Source organism: Diaphorina citri, unplaced genomic scaffold (genome assembly GCF_000475195.1).
Source record: "Diaphorina citri unplaced genomic scaffold, Diaci psyllid genome assembly version 1.1 scaffold685, whole genome shotgun sequence".
Taxonomy (NCBI): domain Eukaryota; kingdom Metazoa; phylum Arthropoda; class Insecta; order Hemiptera; family Psyllidae; genus Diaphorina; species Diaphorina citri.
In genome coordinates, this window is record NW_007378118.1 from 54,028 (window position 1) to 73,807 (window position 19,780).

A 19,780-nucleotide genomic window follows, 5' to 3' on the forward strand; every position below is an offset into this window, starting at 1 on the left:
AAGGTGCAAAAAATATGTGGTCGTACTGTTCTCGATAGGAGTTGCAGGGAATTACAGAAAAGGTTAAACCCTTAAATTACGAAAGCTTAACACACACAAAGCTTGGTAGACGTTGGGTTAAAAATTAATCTAAATAAAGCGTTTGACCTACTAATTACTAACCCTACTGTAAGAGAGGAACAAAAATAAATACCTTTCCAGTAAATGATCTTGTTGATTTTAGTAAAGGTATGCTTTATAGAATGGAAGGCGGTTTTCTTTTCAAATTATGCCCACTCATCGTCCAACCTGAAAAAGGAGTACCACAAGGTTGAAAATTCGGTCCCAAATTTTTACAAAGTAGCGGGGACAGAATGAAACAAAAAATGGTATCATAAAAGCAATGTAATTAGTTTTGTACACTATTAATTAATCTGTGAATTATGAAAATAAAACCCGAATAGTAGTTGAATTGAAATCGTATAGTCACTACTTCACAAAAATCGAAGAAAAAGATTGATAATACCTACCCACTCTCATGCTCATCTAGAGTATTTCAAGTAATCCTATTGTCAAGGGCCTCATTCATGCTAGAACAAATCCTGTATTTTACTCCCTACTTAGGATTAGGATACGGTTAAAATATTTTCCTATCCATAATAAAAACGAGAAAATATATTTCCCTGCCCTGCACTTTTAGATAAAAGACTTTATGAGCTCCGGATATATACCCCAACCAAGCCGTACTGTCATAGATTTATTCTGAATGCCAGACGCTCATCCCCCTACCTGTCCCAATATATGAAACCTTATCTGCAATTCACTCTGAAGGAAACAGGGAAGCTCAATAAACTGTTCATATAATGAAACCCCCCTCATCCCCCTATTGACAGTTTTAATGACACACCTCTCCTCTACCTCCTACCTTTTCCTAGAAGAAATAAAAACGGATGAGAGAACTTATAGTTTACGGGCCAAACTTGCATACAGCATGCAGCAAATGCAAGTTGGGCAAAGAAAGAAATACGTGAATAAAGTGAAATAGTCAAAGCAGAGGTATGGGGCAAAAATTAGCACAACATAAAACCCAAGGTGGCTACAGACGATCAAGCATGTAGCGCTACAAAAGTATAAAAGTGATAATGATAATAATAATAAATTACAAAAGGTAGGGTACTTTTGTGTTTACAAGATGGCTGCTCTACGCCCTAGTGATTATGTCCATACACTAGTGATTATGTCCACACTTTCGTGGAACGAGACAGCGGTGAAAAATAAGTCCAAAGTATGAAGTTATGTACATGCTATATGCTTGATCAATCATGCAAAACTGCTTGCTTGATCGTGTGTAGCCACCTTTAGAAAAGTTTCCCATTTAGATTTAAGACAAATACACACTTCACGCACATGCAAGGGGAGAGGGAGGTAGAGGTGGTTATAACTATTCAAGTGACACACAGTTTATTCTAATAAGGTGACTCTTGGTTCGAGTCCAAGCTCGTAATATTACAAAACTCCTAACAGAGAAAATCTATACAAATTCTCCTAAGTACTCTTAGCAGAACGAATAAACTTTTTAGTTCTGGCAAAAAATCAACACATCCCTACAAAATAAGTATATTTTTTGTTCGTAAAGTTAGGTTACATGATAGGTACCTAGGTAGGTATACTTTTTGTTCATTGGGTTAGGTTAGGACAAAAAACAAGAAGCGATGGCGACACAAAAAATAAAATTAAAGAAAGAACGGAGAAACACAAGATTGAAAATTGGGAGAAAGTGGAGAAGGGAGAAAGATGAGGGCTACAAAATAAGTATATTTTTTGTTCGTAAAATTACGTTACAGGACAGGTACGTAGGTAGGTATACTTTTTGTTCATTGGGTTAGGTTAGGATAAAAACATAGACAAAAAACAAGAAGCGGTGGCGACACAAAAAATAAAATTAAAGAAAGAACGGAGAAACACAAGATTGAAAATTGGGAGAAAGTGGAGAAGGGAGAAAGATGAGGGAGGAAGAGGGAAATTAAATAAAAGTTCGGCTATAAATTCGTTCTTGCATGGAAAATTTTCAGTTTATTTTTTTCATGTTTTTGTTTCTTCTACCGAAAATGGGATGGAGAGAGAAACGAAGGGATGGAAAACGACGGAGAGAGAGAGAGAAAAAGGGAGGAAAAAACCAAATTCTCTTTGTCATAATGAGGCGTGAAGTGAAATGAATGAGAGAGAGAGAAAGGTAGAAAAGGGAAAGAAAAAGAATGTACAAGGGCATAAGAGAGAGGGGCAAAAAGAAGTAGGGAGGAGAGAAGGGAAAAAAGAAGACGAAGAAGGAAAGGGGATAAAAATAAGAAACTGTATAAAATATTCAAACAATGCCGACCTCAAAACCTCGAGCGGTAGGAGAGGATTATGCAAATGTAAGAACTGTTGCCTTGTCACAGGACAGAGTATTAGTAGTTAGAATAAATAATCAGAGAAGAGAAAAAAAAGAGAAAATGAATAAATAAATAAGAAATAATAGAAAGTAAAAATAATCAGTCTATGAAGGTACGCTTACCAAAGTTTGAATTAAAAAAGTGAAAAAGCGAGAGAAAAATAAATAAAAATATAATGAAAGGCATGTGGCTTCTCGGAATTAAAGTACAAAATAAGTATATTTTTTGTTCGTAAAGTTACGTTACAGGACAGGTACGTATAGGTAGGTATACTTTTTGTTCATTGGGTTAGGTTAGGATAAAAACATAGACAAAAAACAAGAAGCGGTGGCGACACAAAAAATAAAATTAAAGTAATAACGGAGAAACACAAGATTGAAAATTGGGAGAAAGTGGAGAAGGGAGAAAGAGGGAAATTAATAAAAGTTCGGCTATAAATTCCTTCTTGCATGGAAAATTTTCAGTTTATTTTTTTCATGTTCTTGTTTCTTCTACCGAAAATGGGATGAAGAGAGAAACGGAGGGATGGAAAAAGACGGAGAGAGAGGAAAAGGGAAAGAATGTAGAAGGGCGTAAGAGAGAGGGACAGAAAATGAGAGAAAGAGAACAAAAAGGGAAAGAGAGAGAGAGAGAGGGAGTCAAAGAGGGATGAGAGAGAGAGAGAGAGAGAGAGAGAGAGAAATCATATAAGAAGGGTGAGAAGGGTTTGGGGGAGTGTGGAAAAACAATTTGGAATGTGTTACGGCTGATGTAGACATTTGAGTTTTGGGAGTGTGTTGCAAAAAGAAGGAGAGAGACAGAGAACAGAAAGGGAAAGAGAGAGAAAGTCTGAGAGGAAGGGTGAGAAGGGTTTGGGGGAGTGTGGAAAAACAATTTGGAATGTGTTACGGCTGATGTAGACATTTGAGTTTTGGGAGTGTGTTCACACCATTAGATTTAATGAGAGTGGGAGTAAAGTGTGTAGGGGTAGGAATGGTTATTGGAAGTAGGTATGTGACAGAAAAGGAGAGAAAGAGAACAAAAAGGGAAAGAGAGGGAGTCAAAGAGGGATGGAGAGAGAGAAATCATATAAGAAGGGTGAGAAGGGTTTGGGGGAGTGTGGAAAAACAATTTGCAATGTGTTACGGCTGATGTAGACATTTGAATTTTGGGAGTGTGTTCACACCATTAGATTTAATGAGAGTGGGAGTAAAGTGTGTAGGGGTAGGAATGGTTATTGGAAGTAGGTATGTGGTTGGTATAGTAAGAGGAGGTGGTAGGAATGTGTGGTGGTTAGGCATGATGGAATGGGCTTTCTATGAGTACGTGCAATATTGTACCTACTACTCTAATATGTCTGAAGGGTGGGTGTACTTGTGTAAGGGTAGAGGGAATGAGTAGTGAAAGTAGGGGTGTGGGTGGGATAGTAAGTGGAGGTGGTAGGAATGGGTGGTGGTTAGGCATGATGGAATGGGCTTTCTATGAGTACGTACAATATTGTACCTACTCTTCGAATAACTTGCTCTTCAGAAACCTAAGGAAACTTTTTAACTTGGCGGAGAGCAACATTGGAGAAATTTCCGAGACTGAGTGCACTTTTATTTTTAACTTTCTGCTGGTTGATTTTCTAGTGCTTTGCTGTCAGTAAAAAACTGGACAAGAGTTCCAAATTTAGCTCGAGAGGATACCTAGTACGGTTCTTGTTATTAGCATTCGTCTTAGAATAATGCCTAATATATTGAGTGTTTTTTGAACCAAAGAACATGAGGTAGATTTTAAATTTCAACGTTGTGGGCCCAAGGTCTAGAGGGAAAATGGTGTGACTGTTCTTTGTACAAAAAGAACATGCACGAAAAAAAATAATCAAACCTGTATACAATACCTGTAGGCACATGTACCTACTAGAAAAGTAAAGCAGCTATCTTCACTATTTTTCTTACATTGCATATTGCATACATGAATGATTTTACGGCGTTCATACAAATATGGACTTTAATGCTCTTGGCCTTGTAAAGTAGGTGGGAACCTATTCTCCCAATAGAACACCTAATTTTAGGCATAGCACTATACGTCTTCATTTGGCAACAAAATTTTCATTATTACTACTAATAGTACTAATACTATAATGCACCTAAATTCTAAAACCCTCAACGCATTTTTAAACTACTTAACGTTTGTCATGGATTTCAAGTTTTAGGAGAAAAACAACCAGAACGATAATAAAATAGAATCTCGGATTAGAATAAACATAAATAAACCTCATTATTTATTTTATTCACTCTTATCTCGCATGAAATAATAACAATGAATAAAATTTATTTACATTAAAATTTCTACAACGAAATTTTTTAAGACTCTCAAGAAACAAGAGTTGACTTTTTGTGGCATACAGAGAATGAGAATGGACGAGAGAGAGGTAATGAGAGGAGGAAAGTAGGGGAATGGAGAGGGAAGGAAGAGAGGGGAAGGTTAACCTTCGGGTTGGACGGATTAACCACAAGTCAGAGAAGGGAGAGTTATTTTAATCCTTTCTGTCTTGTGGTGGCGAAGCAACAAGGAGCAAGGAAAATGTCTGACATTTTTGTGGTCAAGACGAATTGCCACCCACTATTTCAGAGCATTGTTATGAATTTTATATTGCCTGAAATATCATTCACAATAATAAATTCACAATTTCACATAGGTAAATAATTTTAGAATTTTAAAAACTAATCTAATCGAAATTCTACGTTTAATAGATTCTGTGGGGGAATCAGAACATTCTTTGACGTTTTGTTTCAAGCGCTTTATTACAAGACCGCCAATATTTGCCAGGTATGAACTTGACTTTACACAGTTGACACAGTTCACAAGAAAGAAGAAGAATATTTCAATTTAATGAAAAAATTAATAAAGGTTGCAATGTTGCCATGACCATCATTACACGCGACGTTCCCAAGTCTTACCTGATACTCTCTGTCCTCGTGTTGGGTGACCAGTCTCGGCTACAAGTGTACCGCCTCCCACCTGCCCCCAGATTGCGCGCTTCCTTCCACCGCTCTAAATGATGACGTAGCGTATTCTGAACTTCTGTATTGAGGAAGCAGTAGAAGAGAGCCACCGTGAAGCCCATGATCATCATTACACGCGACGTTGCCAAGTCTTACCTGATACTCTCTGTCCTCGTGTTGGGTGACCAGTCTCGGCTACAAGTGTACCGCCTCCCACCTGCTCCCAGATTACGCGCTTCCTTCCACCGCTCTAAATGATGACGTAGCGTATTCTGAACTTCTGTATTGAGGAAGCAGTAGAAGAGAGCCACCGTGAAGCCCTGTGTGCGGGGGGACAGTTATGTTATTAGTTTTACGTCACTCTCTATTCCTGCCAAGAGAAATAACGATTTTCTCTGATTGCTGGGGAGAGAGGGTTATTATTCCTTACCTTTCTCCCTGTGACCAATAAGCGTAGAGGAAAATAGTAAACTACCAATTTGGCAAATTGAATTCACCCATCTGCCACTGGTCAAAAAGTTTTCATAACAGAATAATATCATTCCTGACTTAACTACGTTTTCCTTCGAATTGACAGTTATGTTATTAGTTTTACGTCACTCTCTATTCCTGCCAAGAGAAATAACGATTTTCTCTGATTGGTGGCGAGAGAAGGTTATTATTCCTTTTACCTTTCTCCCTGTGACCAATAAGCGTAGAGGAAAATAGTAAACTACCAATTTGGCAAATTGAATTCACCCATCTGCCACTGGTCAAAAAGTTTTCATAACAGAATAATATCATTCCTGACTTAACTACGTTTTTCTTCGAATAACTTGCTCTTCAGAAACCTAAGGAAACTTTTTAACTTGGCGGAGAGCAACATTGGAGAAATTTTCGAGACTGAGTGCACTTTTATTTTTAACTTTCTGCTGGTTGATTTTCTAGTGCTTTGCTGTCAGTAAAAAACTGGACAAGAGTTCCAAATCCCAACTAGTCTTTGTCCCATCTCTTTTGCCCAACTCTTTATACCAATTATTCTTCTCCACTATTTTTATCCCAAATTCTTCTGAATTCCATATTCTAATCCCAACTCTTTTCTATTCCAATGCTTCTCAATTCTCTCCTTTTCTCTACCCCATATATTTTCTCTCCCTCTTTATCCTCATTCCCTACTCCCTCATAACTTCGTGCTTCCCAAAATTACCTCTCCTCCCTAGGGCTCTTCTCCTCCCCTCTCCCATCACCCCTATCCTGTCTTATCTCACTCTACGTCCCTCATGGATATTTATGAATACCTACTCCATTTTATTTTCTCTCTAAATTAAAATGTAAAAAGAGGGGAGAGAGGGATTTTTAAAAGCTTCCCTCTCATATATTTTCTTTACAGAAGTAATATGTTGTATTTTAGGAGAAATATGTTGTGTTTTAGATAAATTTGTTGTATTTTAGAGGAATCCCCTTGAGTTTTCTGTGCGGGTCATCCGGGCAACCAAACTAAAGTTCCACAAGTTCTATCAAGAGCACTTGTAACACCAATGTAAATCGAAAAAAACCTGTTCCCCTGCTCCTAAACAATTTGGGAACTTGTTACAAAGATTGTTTATTTATCATCTTTGTTGTATTTGTAGATTTTTTTATTATTTGTGTTTGTTCAATATTGAAAACAAATCATAAGAGCTAAAATAATAGCAGAGAGAGAGAGAGAGAGAGAGAGAGAGAGAGAGAGAGAGAGAGAGAGAGAGAGAGAGCCTCAAACCTGAAATACTCGTGCATATGTAAGTACATAAAGGTACTGCTTATTTTGCTTGCTAACCTTCTACTACTTTGAACACGGGGTAAAAAGTTCAGAGTGGGAATTACCCTTTGTAGAATGAACCTTGGGTGACTTTAGTTTTGTGATGGACGAAAAAGTAGTTTCGTTAAAACCAGGTTACTATGTGATTATTAGTAGATACCTAGTAAAAAAGTAAATGTAAATGCAGATTCTTTGTGTTATTATATCACAACTTTGGTGCTCACTGCAGCATTGTAGGATTTTTCCCAATAACTCAATAATCCTAACATCCAATGTTTACCTACCATGCTAGCACGGGTCGCTATGTGCATTTATATGTCATAGCTACTCATTTTCCTCACGAGGCTGAGTGGGCCCCGCAACAGCCAGTCACGGAGTCAATCGTTTGCTTGATCCAAATTTCATGACCCTGCCGGGAATTGAACCCGGGTCTCCCGCGTGCAAGGCGAGTGCAGTGACCACTACGCCATGGGAGCTGACTGATACCTAGTACAGATAAGAGCCTTTAGCATACAGGATTATAGACGATCCAAATGCAATATTCAGGATAAGATCCTTTGGATTAAGTACGTATCCAAATTCAATATTTACACATTCCCATTCTCCGAATCTATCTGGTAGGAAGGTATCTATTATTCAAATGGAGAAATGTAACCCAGATCCTGACAATCTTATTTCTTGTTTACATTTTGTTCACTTTTCCTGCTGAAATTTATTACACGTCACGTCATGATTTATAAAAGTTTCTCCTGTAAGAAGTTGTAGGTACCTTGTTCAGATCCCTATGGGGCGAAAATCGAGGTTCGAAAAGTCACATCTTTTTCGACGAATTCAAAAAAAGATCGAGAAAGAATTAACATTGTTAACTAATAGTTTTCAAGATCCTCGGTATAGATTTTGAGTAAAACAGGACAAAATCTTACAAATAGTTATAACTTTTATTATTGTTGTGATAAGTAAACAAAAGATTAACTACGAATCTACGGTAGGTGCCATCTAAGCAACTGTGTACCCATCCGAATAATAAAAAGTATACAAATTCTATACAAGTACACATTTAAGGCCCACCTTTTTACGTAAAGCTATGTACTTTAGGTAACAAATGCCTAAAAAATAACAATAAAACAATAATTATTTCCCCACTAAAAGTAAAGCTAAATATAATTAAAGAAATAAAAAAAGACAAAAGCTTACCTCGACTGGAGCCAAATAATAAAAAAGAACAGAAAAACCTACCATTGTTCGGTGTACGTGTCACAAAAATCTGCAAAAAAATGGAAAAGAAAACGGAAAATATAAAACAAATGATAACCTCCATGAAATAAAGAGAAAATAAAATAAATTAAAACAAAGCAAAGAAAGAAATACGTGAATAAAGTGAAACAGGCAAAGCAGAGGTATGGGGCAAAAATTAGCACAACATAAAAACCCAAGGTGGCTACAGACGATCAAGCATGTAGCGCTACAAAAGTGTAAAAGTGATAATGATAATAATAATAAATTACATAAGGTAGGGTACTTTTGTTTACAAGATGGCTGCTCTACGCCCTAGTGATTATGTCCATACTTTCGTGGAACGAGGCAGCTGTGAAAAATAAGTCCAAAGTATGAAGTTATGTACATGCTATATGCTTGATCAATCATGCAAAACGGCTTGCTTGATCGTGTGTAGCCACCTTTAGAAAAGTTTCCAATTTAGAATTAAGACAAATACACACTTCACGCACATGCAAGGGGAGAGGGAGGTAGAGGTGGTTATAACTATACAAGTGACACACAGTTTATTCTAATAAGGTGACTCTTGGTTCGAGTCCCAAGCTCGTAATATTACAAAACTCCTAACAGAGAAAATCTATACAAATTCTCCTAAGTACTCTTAGCAGAACGAATAAACTTTTTAGAACACACGGACCAATGGCTGAAACTTTGGATTTAGGCTCTAAGGACCTCAAAACGTGTTTTGGCACTAAAAACTGACCACAGACAGACACACACACGGACCAATGGCTGAAACTTTGGATTTAGGCTCTAAGGACCTCAAAACGTGTTTTCGCACTAAAAATTGACCATCGAAAATTTGACCCGATTACATTACTTTCCTTCTTATAGGATAAGGAAAGTAAAAAAGGCAAAAATGTTGATCCCCATAGTTGAAAGACCTTGTAGAAAAGACTCATCACTGCCTTGTAAAATCCCATCTTAAATAAGTAAACAAATGGGTTGGAGAAGGCTTCAATTTAATCCGAAAAAGAAAATCCAAGAAGAAATTCGAGGCCGTAAATGGAAGAAGAAAGCCATGTCGCGCGTTATATCCCAAGCATCACGTCCATGACCTTTGCAAGGTTAGGAGAGCATTTGTTTTGCACCGAGCTCCATTTATCTCCAGTCGAGTAATGGCTAGGGTGTTGGAAACGATTTTGCTCTTCAGAAACCTAAGGAAACTTTTTAACTTGGCGGAGAGCAACATTGGAGAAATTTTCGAGACTGAGTGCACTTTTATTTTTAGCATTTGTTTTGCACCGAGCTCCATTTATCTCCAGTCGAGTAATGGCTAGGGTGTTGGAAACGATTTGTTTGTTTATTACTCTACTGCTGTTCGTATCCCTTTGGAATTAGAAAACCATTTAAGAGGAGTCAAGAGCAATGGAATATACTTGAAAAAAGAAGAAGAAGAAAAAAATATGGGTACTTTCCTTCCTACTTACCTACGTTACCTGAATTTATTTAGATTGATCTGTATTCAGAAGAGTGTTTCGAGCCATCCAAAGGGAAAACTTGAATTTGAAATTAAAGAGGGTAGTACGGTTTTTGTTATTAGCATTCGTCTTAGAATAATGCCTAATATATTGAGTGTTTTTTGAACCGAAGAACTTGAGGTAGATTTTAAATTTCAACGTTGTGGGCCCAAGGTCTAGAGGGAAAATGGTGTGACTGTTCTTTGTACAAAAAGAACATGCACGAAACAAAATAATCAAACCTGTGACCATACCTGTATCTACTTAGAAAAGTAAAGCAGCTATCTCCACTATTTTTCTTACATTGCATATTGCATACATGAATGATTTTACGGCGTTCATACAAATAAATGGACTTTAATGCTCTTGGCCTTGTAAAGTAGGTGGGAACCTATTCTCTCAATAGAACACCTAATTTTAGGCATAGTATACGTCTTCATTTGGCAACGAAATTTTCATTATTACTACTAATAGTACTAATACTAATACTATAATGCACCTAAATTCTAAAACCCTCAACGCATTTTTAAACTACTTAACGTTTGCCACGGATTTCAAAGTTTTAGGAGAAAAACAACCAGAACGATAATAAAATAGAATCTCGGATTAGAATAAACATAAATAAACCTTATTATTTATTTTATTCACTCTTATCTTGCATGAAAATAATAATAACAATGAATAAAATTTATTTACATTAAAATTTCTACAACGAAATTTTTCAAGACTCTCAAGAAACAAGAGTTGACTTTTTGTGGCATACAGAGAATGAGAATGGACGAGAGAGAGGTAATGAGAGGAGGAAAGTAGGGGAATGTAGAGGGAAGGAAGGAAGAGAGGGGAAGGTTAACCTTCGGGTTGGACGGATTAACCACAAGTCAGAGAAGGGAGAGTTATTTTAATCCTTTCTGTCTTGTGGTGGCGAAGCAACAAGGAGCAAGGAAAATGTCTGACATTTTTGTGGTCAAGACGAATTGCCACCCACTATTTCAGAGCATTGTTATGAATTTTATATTGCCTGAAATATCATTCACAATAATAAATTCACAATTTCACATAGGTAAATAATTTTAGAATTTTAAAAACTAATCTAATCGAAATTCTACGTTTAATAGATTCTGTGGGGGAATCAGAACATTCGTAAAATAAGGTTATGGTTATGTACCGGGTTAGGACTTGCTATTACTGTGGGGGGAAAAAACAACTCAAGCCTAGTCTAGCCCAGTACATGACCACAACCTCAACCTACTAGCGCTGGTATTTAAGTAGAAGTACCTGGGTAATTATCTACTTTTTCCTGAAGGATCTCGCTGAGATGTTCGTTCAAATATGGCAACAGGCATAAAAGTATTACAATATTACATTTACTTCTGTACATAGGAGGACCATGTATACCTAAGTACAATAACGTCTCCAGCTTTCCAAATTATGTAATTCTGAGCACTGCCAACCCATGTTTTTCTGTTTTATACTTTCACAGACCAGGGCTCTATTCCACGAAGGATTCTACAATGCCCACTCTTCACATTTTGTGTCAATATTTACTACACAAGGGGTGGAAACTTGAAAAGTGAGTATTGGGGAGGGCAGAGTCCTTCTTGGAATAGGCCTCAACTCTCGTCAGTCACAGCCCAATAATAAATACTCAAAGAACTTGAAGAATAATGCGGAGATCAAAATAGTACAATAATGGCCCCAAGCACTTACCTGTGTTGACAGTAGAATCGCCCTGAGATGGGCGTACAGGCTAACATACGGCCCCTCAGTGGGGCCTGCTATGACCAGAATGTACGTAATACCCAGGAGGGGAATAAGTACCACTAACGCCTTGGTGGCTTTCCTATACTGCTGTGTTTCCACTGTGTTGGCGGACCGAAGCTTGGTAATGAGAACCTGTGATGAACAAAAATAGAGATCATGGGTATCATTTGACGTGGAAGAATGTTTGGGTAAAGGGAAAGAGAATGAAATTGGCGAAGAAAGAGAGGAAGGGCGAAGAGAAGTATTGAATTTCGAAAGAATTTTTACTTTTTTCGAAGAAAAAAAAAGAAAGAAATTAAGAGAAAAAGTAGTGGGAGATGAAAGGAAATTATTCGGAAACTGCAGCATGTTGGTTGCATCGAAAAAGAAAACCAACAAAGGAATAAAATTCTTGGAATATCTATAAAATAGAAAATACTGGAAGGAGCTTGTTTCAGTTTTTTTTTTTTTTGAAGATTAGCAAATGTTGTTTTACTGTTTTTTCCTCCATTGTTCAGTCCAAAATTCTAAATGTAATTATAAGAACACAAAGAAGACTTTTTAGCTTTCTACTGTCCTCAGTGTTTAAAATGGGTGAAAAGAAATAGCAAAAAATACATCGAAGTTCAAAGACTCTTCCATTTTCTTTCCTTTGTCTTGATTCTAAGAATAGTTTGAAGAGAAAATAAATAAAAAAAGCGATCAATGTTACTGTGAGAAGAATGTTTGGGTAAAGGGAAAGATAATGAAATTGGCGAAGAAAGAGAGGAAGGGCAAAGAGAAGTATTGAATTTCGAAAGAATTTTTACTTTTTTTCGAAAAAAAAGAAAGAAATTAAGAGAAAAAGTAGTGGGAGATGAAAGGAAATTATTCGGAAACTGCAGCGTGTTGGTTGCATCGAAAAAGAAAACCGACATTAAAAGTGGAATAAAATTCTTGGAATATCTATAGAATAGAAAATACTGGAAGGAGATTGTTTCAGTTATTTTTTTGAAGATTAGCAAATGTTGTTTTACTGTTTTTTCCTCCATTGTTCAGTCCAAAATTCTAAATGTAATTATAAGAACACAAAGAAGACTTTCTAGCTTTCTACTGTCTTCAGTGTTTAAAATGGGTGAAATGAAATAGCAAAAAATACATCGAAGTTAAAAGACTCTTCCATTTTCTTTCCTTTGTCTTGATTCTAAGAATAGTTTGAAGAGAAAATAAATAAAAAAAGCGATCAATGTTACTGTGTTCAAAGTTAATCAAGAAATTGATCATTTCAACAAAGCCAAAGGACAGACAATTTTCATTCCATGAGTGTTCTGAAGTCATAAAAGATGGACTCTTTCCTCTCTTGTCATTTCTTTGCCCTCCCTACTAACTCACAGCTATGTACCTCTCCTTCCCAACAACTACCCTTCCTGGCCAATAACTTCTCCTCCTTCCTTCCCAACAATTTCCGCTCTTGTCATATCTTCACCTTCCCCTACTCCCTGTTAGCTACCCCTCCTTCCCCTCTTGCCCAACAACTTCGTGGCCAATAACTTCTCCTCCTTTCTTCCCAACAATTTCCGCTCTTGTCATATCTTCACCTTCCCCTACTCCCTGTTAGCTACCCCTCCTTCCCCTCTTGCCCAACAACTTCTCCTTCCCAATAACTTCCGCTCTTGTTGTCCTTCTGACCCCACAGTTTGCGTGCTTTCGTCCCCCAGCTGTATTCCAAATGTGCCCCCAATGTTTGCGTCCACATCTTTTCTGCTTTCGAGAAAATATGCTGACAATTTATTTGCTAGCATTTTCCACGAGCTTTATCGAAGAAGAATTTGTCCTCTTGAGTCCTAATAATATCTCTGGACAACAGTTGAATTTAACGGGGGAGGGAGAGAGAGAGAGAGAGAGAGTGAGGAAGAGAGAGGAGAGAGAGAACACAAGGGTAGTTAATAATTCTTATTTATTATTTTACACTGTTATTTATCTTAGATTTGTTAGTCTATTTTTCGACATGAGATTGTCCTCAAAAACAAAGGTTACAAATATCGAATCTTTGGGACTGAACGGACTTAATCTGGTCTTTGGCTAATCCTATTAAAAGAATTGGAAATTTCATCATTCTAGGATTGTTTATTTATTTACTTGGGAGAAAATGGGAGATTTCATATCCCATCCCCGTCATCTAATTTGCGCAGTTCTGATGTTGTGAGTTGTCAATGGCGCGGACAAAGTAAAAATTTCGTCAGTCCTCAATCAGCCCTAGGGTGATCGCTTTTGGGGTGAAATTTGGTTTTGGCTCCAAAATTTTACAAGTGGATGCCCTTCGCACTCAACCTTTGCTAATTCTTTAGCAAGGGAAATTTCAGGCTGTTCTGAATTTAACGGGGAGGGAGAGAGGGAGAGAGAGGGAGAGAGAGAGAGAGAGGAGAGAGAAGAACACAAGGGTAGTTAATAATAATTCCTATTTATTATTTTACCATGTCATTTATCTTAGATTTGTTAGTCTATTTTTCGACATGAGATTGTCCTCAAATACAAAGGTTACAAATCTCGAATCTTTGGGACTGAACGGACTTAATCTGGTCTTTGGCTAATCCTATTAAAAGAATTGGAAATTTCATCATTCTAGGATTGTTTATTTATTTACTTGGGAGAAAATGGGAGATTTCATATCCCATCCCCGTCATCTAATTTGCGCAGTTCTGATGTTGTGAGTTGTCAATGGCGCGGACAAAGTAAAAATTTCGTCAGTCCTCAATCAGCCCTAGGGTGATCGCTTTTGGGGTGAAATTTGGTTTTGGCTCCAAAATTTTACAAGTGGATGCCCTTCGCACTCAACCTTTGCTAATTCTTTAGCAAGGGAAATTTCAGGCTGTTCTGCTCCTTGTGTAAAGTCCCCCAGTCAGAAATAAATAAAACAAATAATAAATATACTCACCCACATGATCATGATAAGGAAGAGACAGTTGATAAATAGAACCAAGATGGCTGGAGCTTGATAAATCCAATCATACACGTGTGGGGTCATCCAAGGACAGTGGCGCAGACCAATATCCCCCATACCTTGACTCTGAAACAATAGAGACATGTCGGGTTAATAGTGTCAGTGAGACCAACATAGGGTTAAAAAATCATTCTAGATTTATTTATTTGCACTCTAAGCAATAAAGGCTATGTGTGATTCTAGATTTAATTTATTACGTTGACGTGTGTCAAAACTGTGGCAGTCCCTCAAAAGACAGCTTGTGCTATTTCATGTGACTATAAATTTAGAATTTAGAACCCATCCGTTCATAAAGTTTCTTCTTTTTCAACCTTTTCATACTACCTATATTCATATCAGAACTATCGATTTTATAAGAGGAACTAACATGATATAAACTGACCTACAGCGACAAAAAAAAAAAAAAGTATGAAAACTGTCAGCGATCTACAATGTTTTGCATTTCCATGACCAGATGAGGGTAGGTACTGGAATATAGCTAGCAGTAATTTAATGTAGAGATGAAGGCACTTTATCTAATTTCGCTAAAAAAAGGTAATATTGGGGAGGTAATAGAAAGTCGTGTGAGATTCTCATCACATTATTTCATTAAACTATCCAGAATGACAGATTACACTTCCATATCACTTTCGTCTCTCCCCTTATTATTCAATAGATACTCGTAGGTATCCGTTTTCATTTCATTTTTCTGTCACATATTTCCTCTTTCCTCACTTTTATCGCCTGGGCGATATTCGAGAAAGAATAGGGAGACATTTTCGGGGGGGAAAAGTCTCCCTCCATCTGTAGACTGTGTTACTGTGTACGAACGCAAGCATTTAGGTCCTAACTGTCTTGAAAGTCGTATGTACCGACCTACTAAGTAGGTACAAAATAAACATATTTAGGTAGGTACAAGATTTCCAAGAAGTTGTAAATATTATAACGAGGATTTATTACATTTATACATTTCCTTGCAAGCTTGAGCTTTGATTTATCTCCTTACAAATACTTGCTAGAACTTTAATCCTCGCTTGCATTCTAGCTTGTACTTTTGTTTGGATATAAATCTGTTAGTATAATTAATAATTCATAAAGAGGAATAGCATAGAAGAGAAGACAAGAAAGAAAAAGAGGAGAGAATAGAGAGAGAGAGAAAATGGAAAAGAGAAGAGGAGAGGAAGAATATCAGCGAAGAGACAAGAAAGAAAATGTAAAAGAAGAGAAAACTTCTTGATAAATAATAACTTATTCAGAATATTTCAAGGTAGGCACTTAGTCACTAAGGTGATCCCTTGAAAACGAGTGATGAGAGAGTGTTTCATTATGCGACTCCAAATTATTATTATTATTCTTATTATCATTATTACTTTCCATTAGCTGTGCCACACACCGTCAAGTTAAAAAGCAAGAGCTTTTATAAATAGATACACATGCTATTTTTGGCTTCTTTCGTCTCCCTTTGGCCAGCCACTCACTGTCAGGCAGATCTGACAAGTACACCTGATCAGGTCCGCCTGTCAGGTCTAACTGATAGTGTATGTGCTCCTCAGGTATCAGGTAGACCTCACAGGCGGATCTGATCAGGAGTACCTGTCAGGTCTACCTGATACTGAGTGGCTGGTCTTATATTACTCTTTCTCATGCTCTTTCTCTCCCTTTCCCCTCTCTTTCTCGTTCTTCCATAATCTCTCCCTCCCCCCTCTCTCTCTTTCTTTCTCCTTTTCTGTCTGTCTCTCTCTCTCTCTCTCTCATGAAAACCTATTTATAATACTCTGAAGAGCTATCTTGGTATACAGAGCGTAGGATCTTGTTTTTATTTCTTTTTCATTAAAAACTTCATTAGTTTTTAGAGCGTAATTTTCCAATTTTTTAATGTAAATGTTTTTACAAGTTCCTCGTGGAGGTAGAATTTTATGGTCCCTTGATATACGTGGGAACGTGGGTAGGTATGTAAGTACGTGGGTACCTACGTAGGTAGTTAGCGTAGGTATGTGTTTGTGATACATATGCTTGTTCACCTATGAGTGTTCTCAGAACTTGAGAGGAAACGGAAAAAAAAATCAGCAAAAAATGAAAAATCGTCATTTGGAGCTTAAAGCTAAGGAACACATCTTCGTCTCATTGAAAAAGACGGAGTTCAAGAAGCAGTTCCTTTTCCTATAGGTAGGATCTCATCCTGGTCACATAAGGACTTATGTAGGTAGGTACTTGGTATCATACAATCTTACCTGTATGTCTGAAGAGGGGGCAAAAGTTATTCTTGAGAGAAGTGAGGCCTGGGCCCTGGGACAACACAGTGATTTAGACTAGGTATCTACATATCTGTCTACTAGTTATACCTACTGGGAAGAATCGGGAGTGCGGTGAATCAAACGTACAGACAAACTAAAAGCAAAATCGGTCAAGTTCAAAAATTCACTTCGTTCAATCACTAAAATCCAAAATAGGCATATATTGCCAACATGGCACGATGAAAATCTCTCACTAAAATCATGTATTATACGTACGTATTATGCCATAAATACGCTATCATCCCATGAGCTTGCATTAGGTGGAAATTATATTATTTATAACATAATCCTATGAAGTCGAGTAGGTATACATACATATATAGGTGGAATTACAATGTGTTTAGTTCCAGGAACAATATGATTTAAGCTTGGCACGTGGCGTGGAGTTTTATTTCAATATGGCATGGTCTTTGACAGTAGGTAATTAATCATTTCCCTTTGACATTACTTCTGCAACGTTTACCAGCCTCAGTGGTGTAGTAGGTAGATTTTGGGGGTTTGAAATACCCCTACTGATAGCCATGCTCCTGGTCGACATTTACAAAATGTATCCATATTGATGGCAGTGCAATAGTCCTAAACTAAAATAGACGCGGCACACAAGGGATCAAGAAGAGACCGCCTTAACATAATAGTAAATATCCATATTGATGTAGGTTTGTAGCTTGCATTTGCTAAGTGGATGCATCGAAATGATAGAAGCTTTAGGACTGTTTGCCCCTACGCCACTCCTAAGCCACAGAGTGGGCTTTTTGTGTATGAACGCCTTAACATAATAATAAATATCCATATTGTTGTAGGTTTGTAGCTTGCATTTGCATTTGCTAAGTGGATGCATCGAAATGATAGAAGCTTTAGGACTGTTTGCCCCTACGCCACTCCTAAGCCACGGAGTGGGCTTTTTGTGTCATGATAGAAGAAAGAGATGGAGGAATAGACTAGGACAGGAGAGAGGGAGGGGGAGAGAGAAAAAAGCACGTTAGGAAGTCTCCTCATTTAGGTTTTGTCCAGGATAAAATGAAAGAAAAAATAATTCATTTTCACTTTTCTCAATATCTCTCCTGCTTTCCAACAACTAACATTTTCTTCATTTCCTAGGTGCATACAACATCCGAGTAAGAAAAGAAGATTATTTTTCCTCTGTGCAAGCTTTTGTTTATGGATGGAACATATCAACAAATGAAGCAGGAAAGAGAAAAAAGCAGGAGAGAGAGAGAGAGGGGGAGAAAGAGAGAGAGAGAGAGAGAGAGAGAGAGAGAGAGGGAGAAAAGAGAAAATAAGGGAGGGAAAAATATATAAATAGAGAGAGAAATTGTGAAAGGGAGAGGGTAGAAAGGAGAAAGTGAGGATGAGAGTAAACTTAAATATGTACGCTCATAATAAGCAGAGGAAATTGAAAAGTTGACTATAGATGGAGAAAAACATATGTATGTGTGGAGAAAAACCTTTAAATGCTATGTACTACTGAGAGAAAATCCTTTAAAATAACACAAGGTTCTCGAGAACCATAAGTGTGCTGAGAGGATTCCGAAAAGAACCTCGAAAAGTTTGTTTTGTCAAAGTGCAAACCACACGAGAGAGAGAGAGAGAGAGAGAGAGAGAGAGAGAGAGAGAGAGAGAGAGAGAGAGAGAGAGAGAGAGAGAGAGGGACAGAATGGAAAAAAAAAATGGTATTATAAAAGCAATGTACCTCACTAGTTTAGTACACTAAAATTAATCTGGGAATTATGAAAATAAAACCCAAATACTAGTTGAACTCGTAAAGTCACTATTTCACAAAAATCGAAGAAAAACTAATAATACCCACTCTCATCTAGAGTATTTCAAGTAATCCTATTGTCAAGGGCCTCATTCATGCTAGAACAAATCGTGTATTTTACTCCCTACTTAGGATTAGGATACGGTTAAAATATTTTCCTATCCATAATAAAAATAAAAACGAGAAAATATATTTCCCTGCCCTGAACTTTTAGATAAAAGACTTTATGAGCTCCGGATATATACCCCAACCAAGCCGTACTGTCATAGATTTATTCTGAATGCCAGACGCTCACTAGTTTTGTACACTATTAATTAATCTGTGAATTATGAAGATAAAACCCGAATAGTAGTTGAATTGAAATCGTATAGTCACTACTTCACAAAAATCGAAGAAAAAGATTGATAATACCTACCCACTCTTTAGTTTTGTACACTATTAATTAATCTGTGAATTATGAAAATAAAACCCGAATAGTAGTTGAATTGAAATCGTATAGTCACTACTTCACAAAAATCGAAGAAAAAGATTGATAATACCTACCCACTCTCATGCTCATCTAGAGTATTTCAAGTAATCCTATTGTCAAGGGCCTCATTCATGCTAGAACAAATCCTGTATTTTACTCCCTACTTAGGATTAGGATACGGTTAAAATATTTTCCTATCCATAATAAAAACGAGAAAATATATTTCCCTGCCCTGCACTTTTAGATAAAAGACTTTATGAGCTCCGGATATATACCCCAACCAAGCCGTACTGTCATAGATTTATTCTGAATGCCAGACGCTCATCCCCCTACCTGTCCCAATATATGAAACCTTATCTGCAATTCACTCTGAAGGAAACAGGGAAGCTCAATAAACTGTTCATATAATGAAACCCCCCTCATTCCCCTATTGACAGTTTTAATGACACACCTCTCCTCTACCTCCTACCGTTTCCTAGAAGAAATAAAAACGGATGAGAGAACTTATAGTTTACGGGCCAAACTTGCATACAGCATGCAGCAAATGCAAGTTGTTGATCCCCCTATTGACAGTTTTAATGACACACCTCTCCTCTACCTCCTACCTTTTCCTAGAAGAAATAAAAACGGATGAGAGAACTTATAGTTTACGGGCCAAACTTGCATA

At 37.2% G+C, this 19,780-nt stretch overlaps 1 protein-coding gene across 1 annotated transcript in view; it reads right to left on the minus strand.

Annotated features, from left to right (window-relative positions):
* Nucleotides 1-217: 217 nt before the first annotated feature.
* Nucleotides 218-19,780, minus strand: part of LOC103511184 (diuretic hormone receptor-like) — a 66,468-nt gene continuing 46,905 nt past the window's right edge. The window contains exons 11-15 of the mRNA XM_008475902.2: nucleotides 16,823-16,870; nucleotides 14,547-14,678; nucleotides 11,600-11,785; nucleotides 5,537-5,700; nucleotides 218-288 (exon numbers count right to left, since the gene is read on the minus strand). Coding sequence (XP_008474124.2) covers nucleotides 267-288; nucleotides 5,537-5,700; nucleotides 11,600-11,785; nucleotides 14,547-14,678; nucleotides 16,823-16,870 — 552 coding nt within the window. The 3' untranslated portion in view covers nucleotides 218-266. The remainder of the gene's footprint in view (nucleotides 289-5,536; nucleotides 5,701-11,599; nucleotides 11,786-14,546; nucleotides 14,679-16,822; nucleotides 16,871-19,780) is intronic.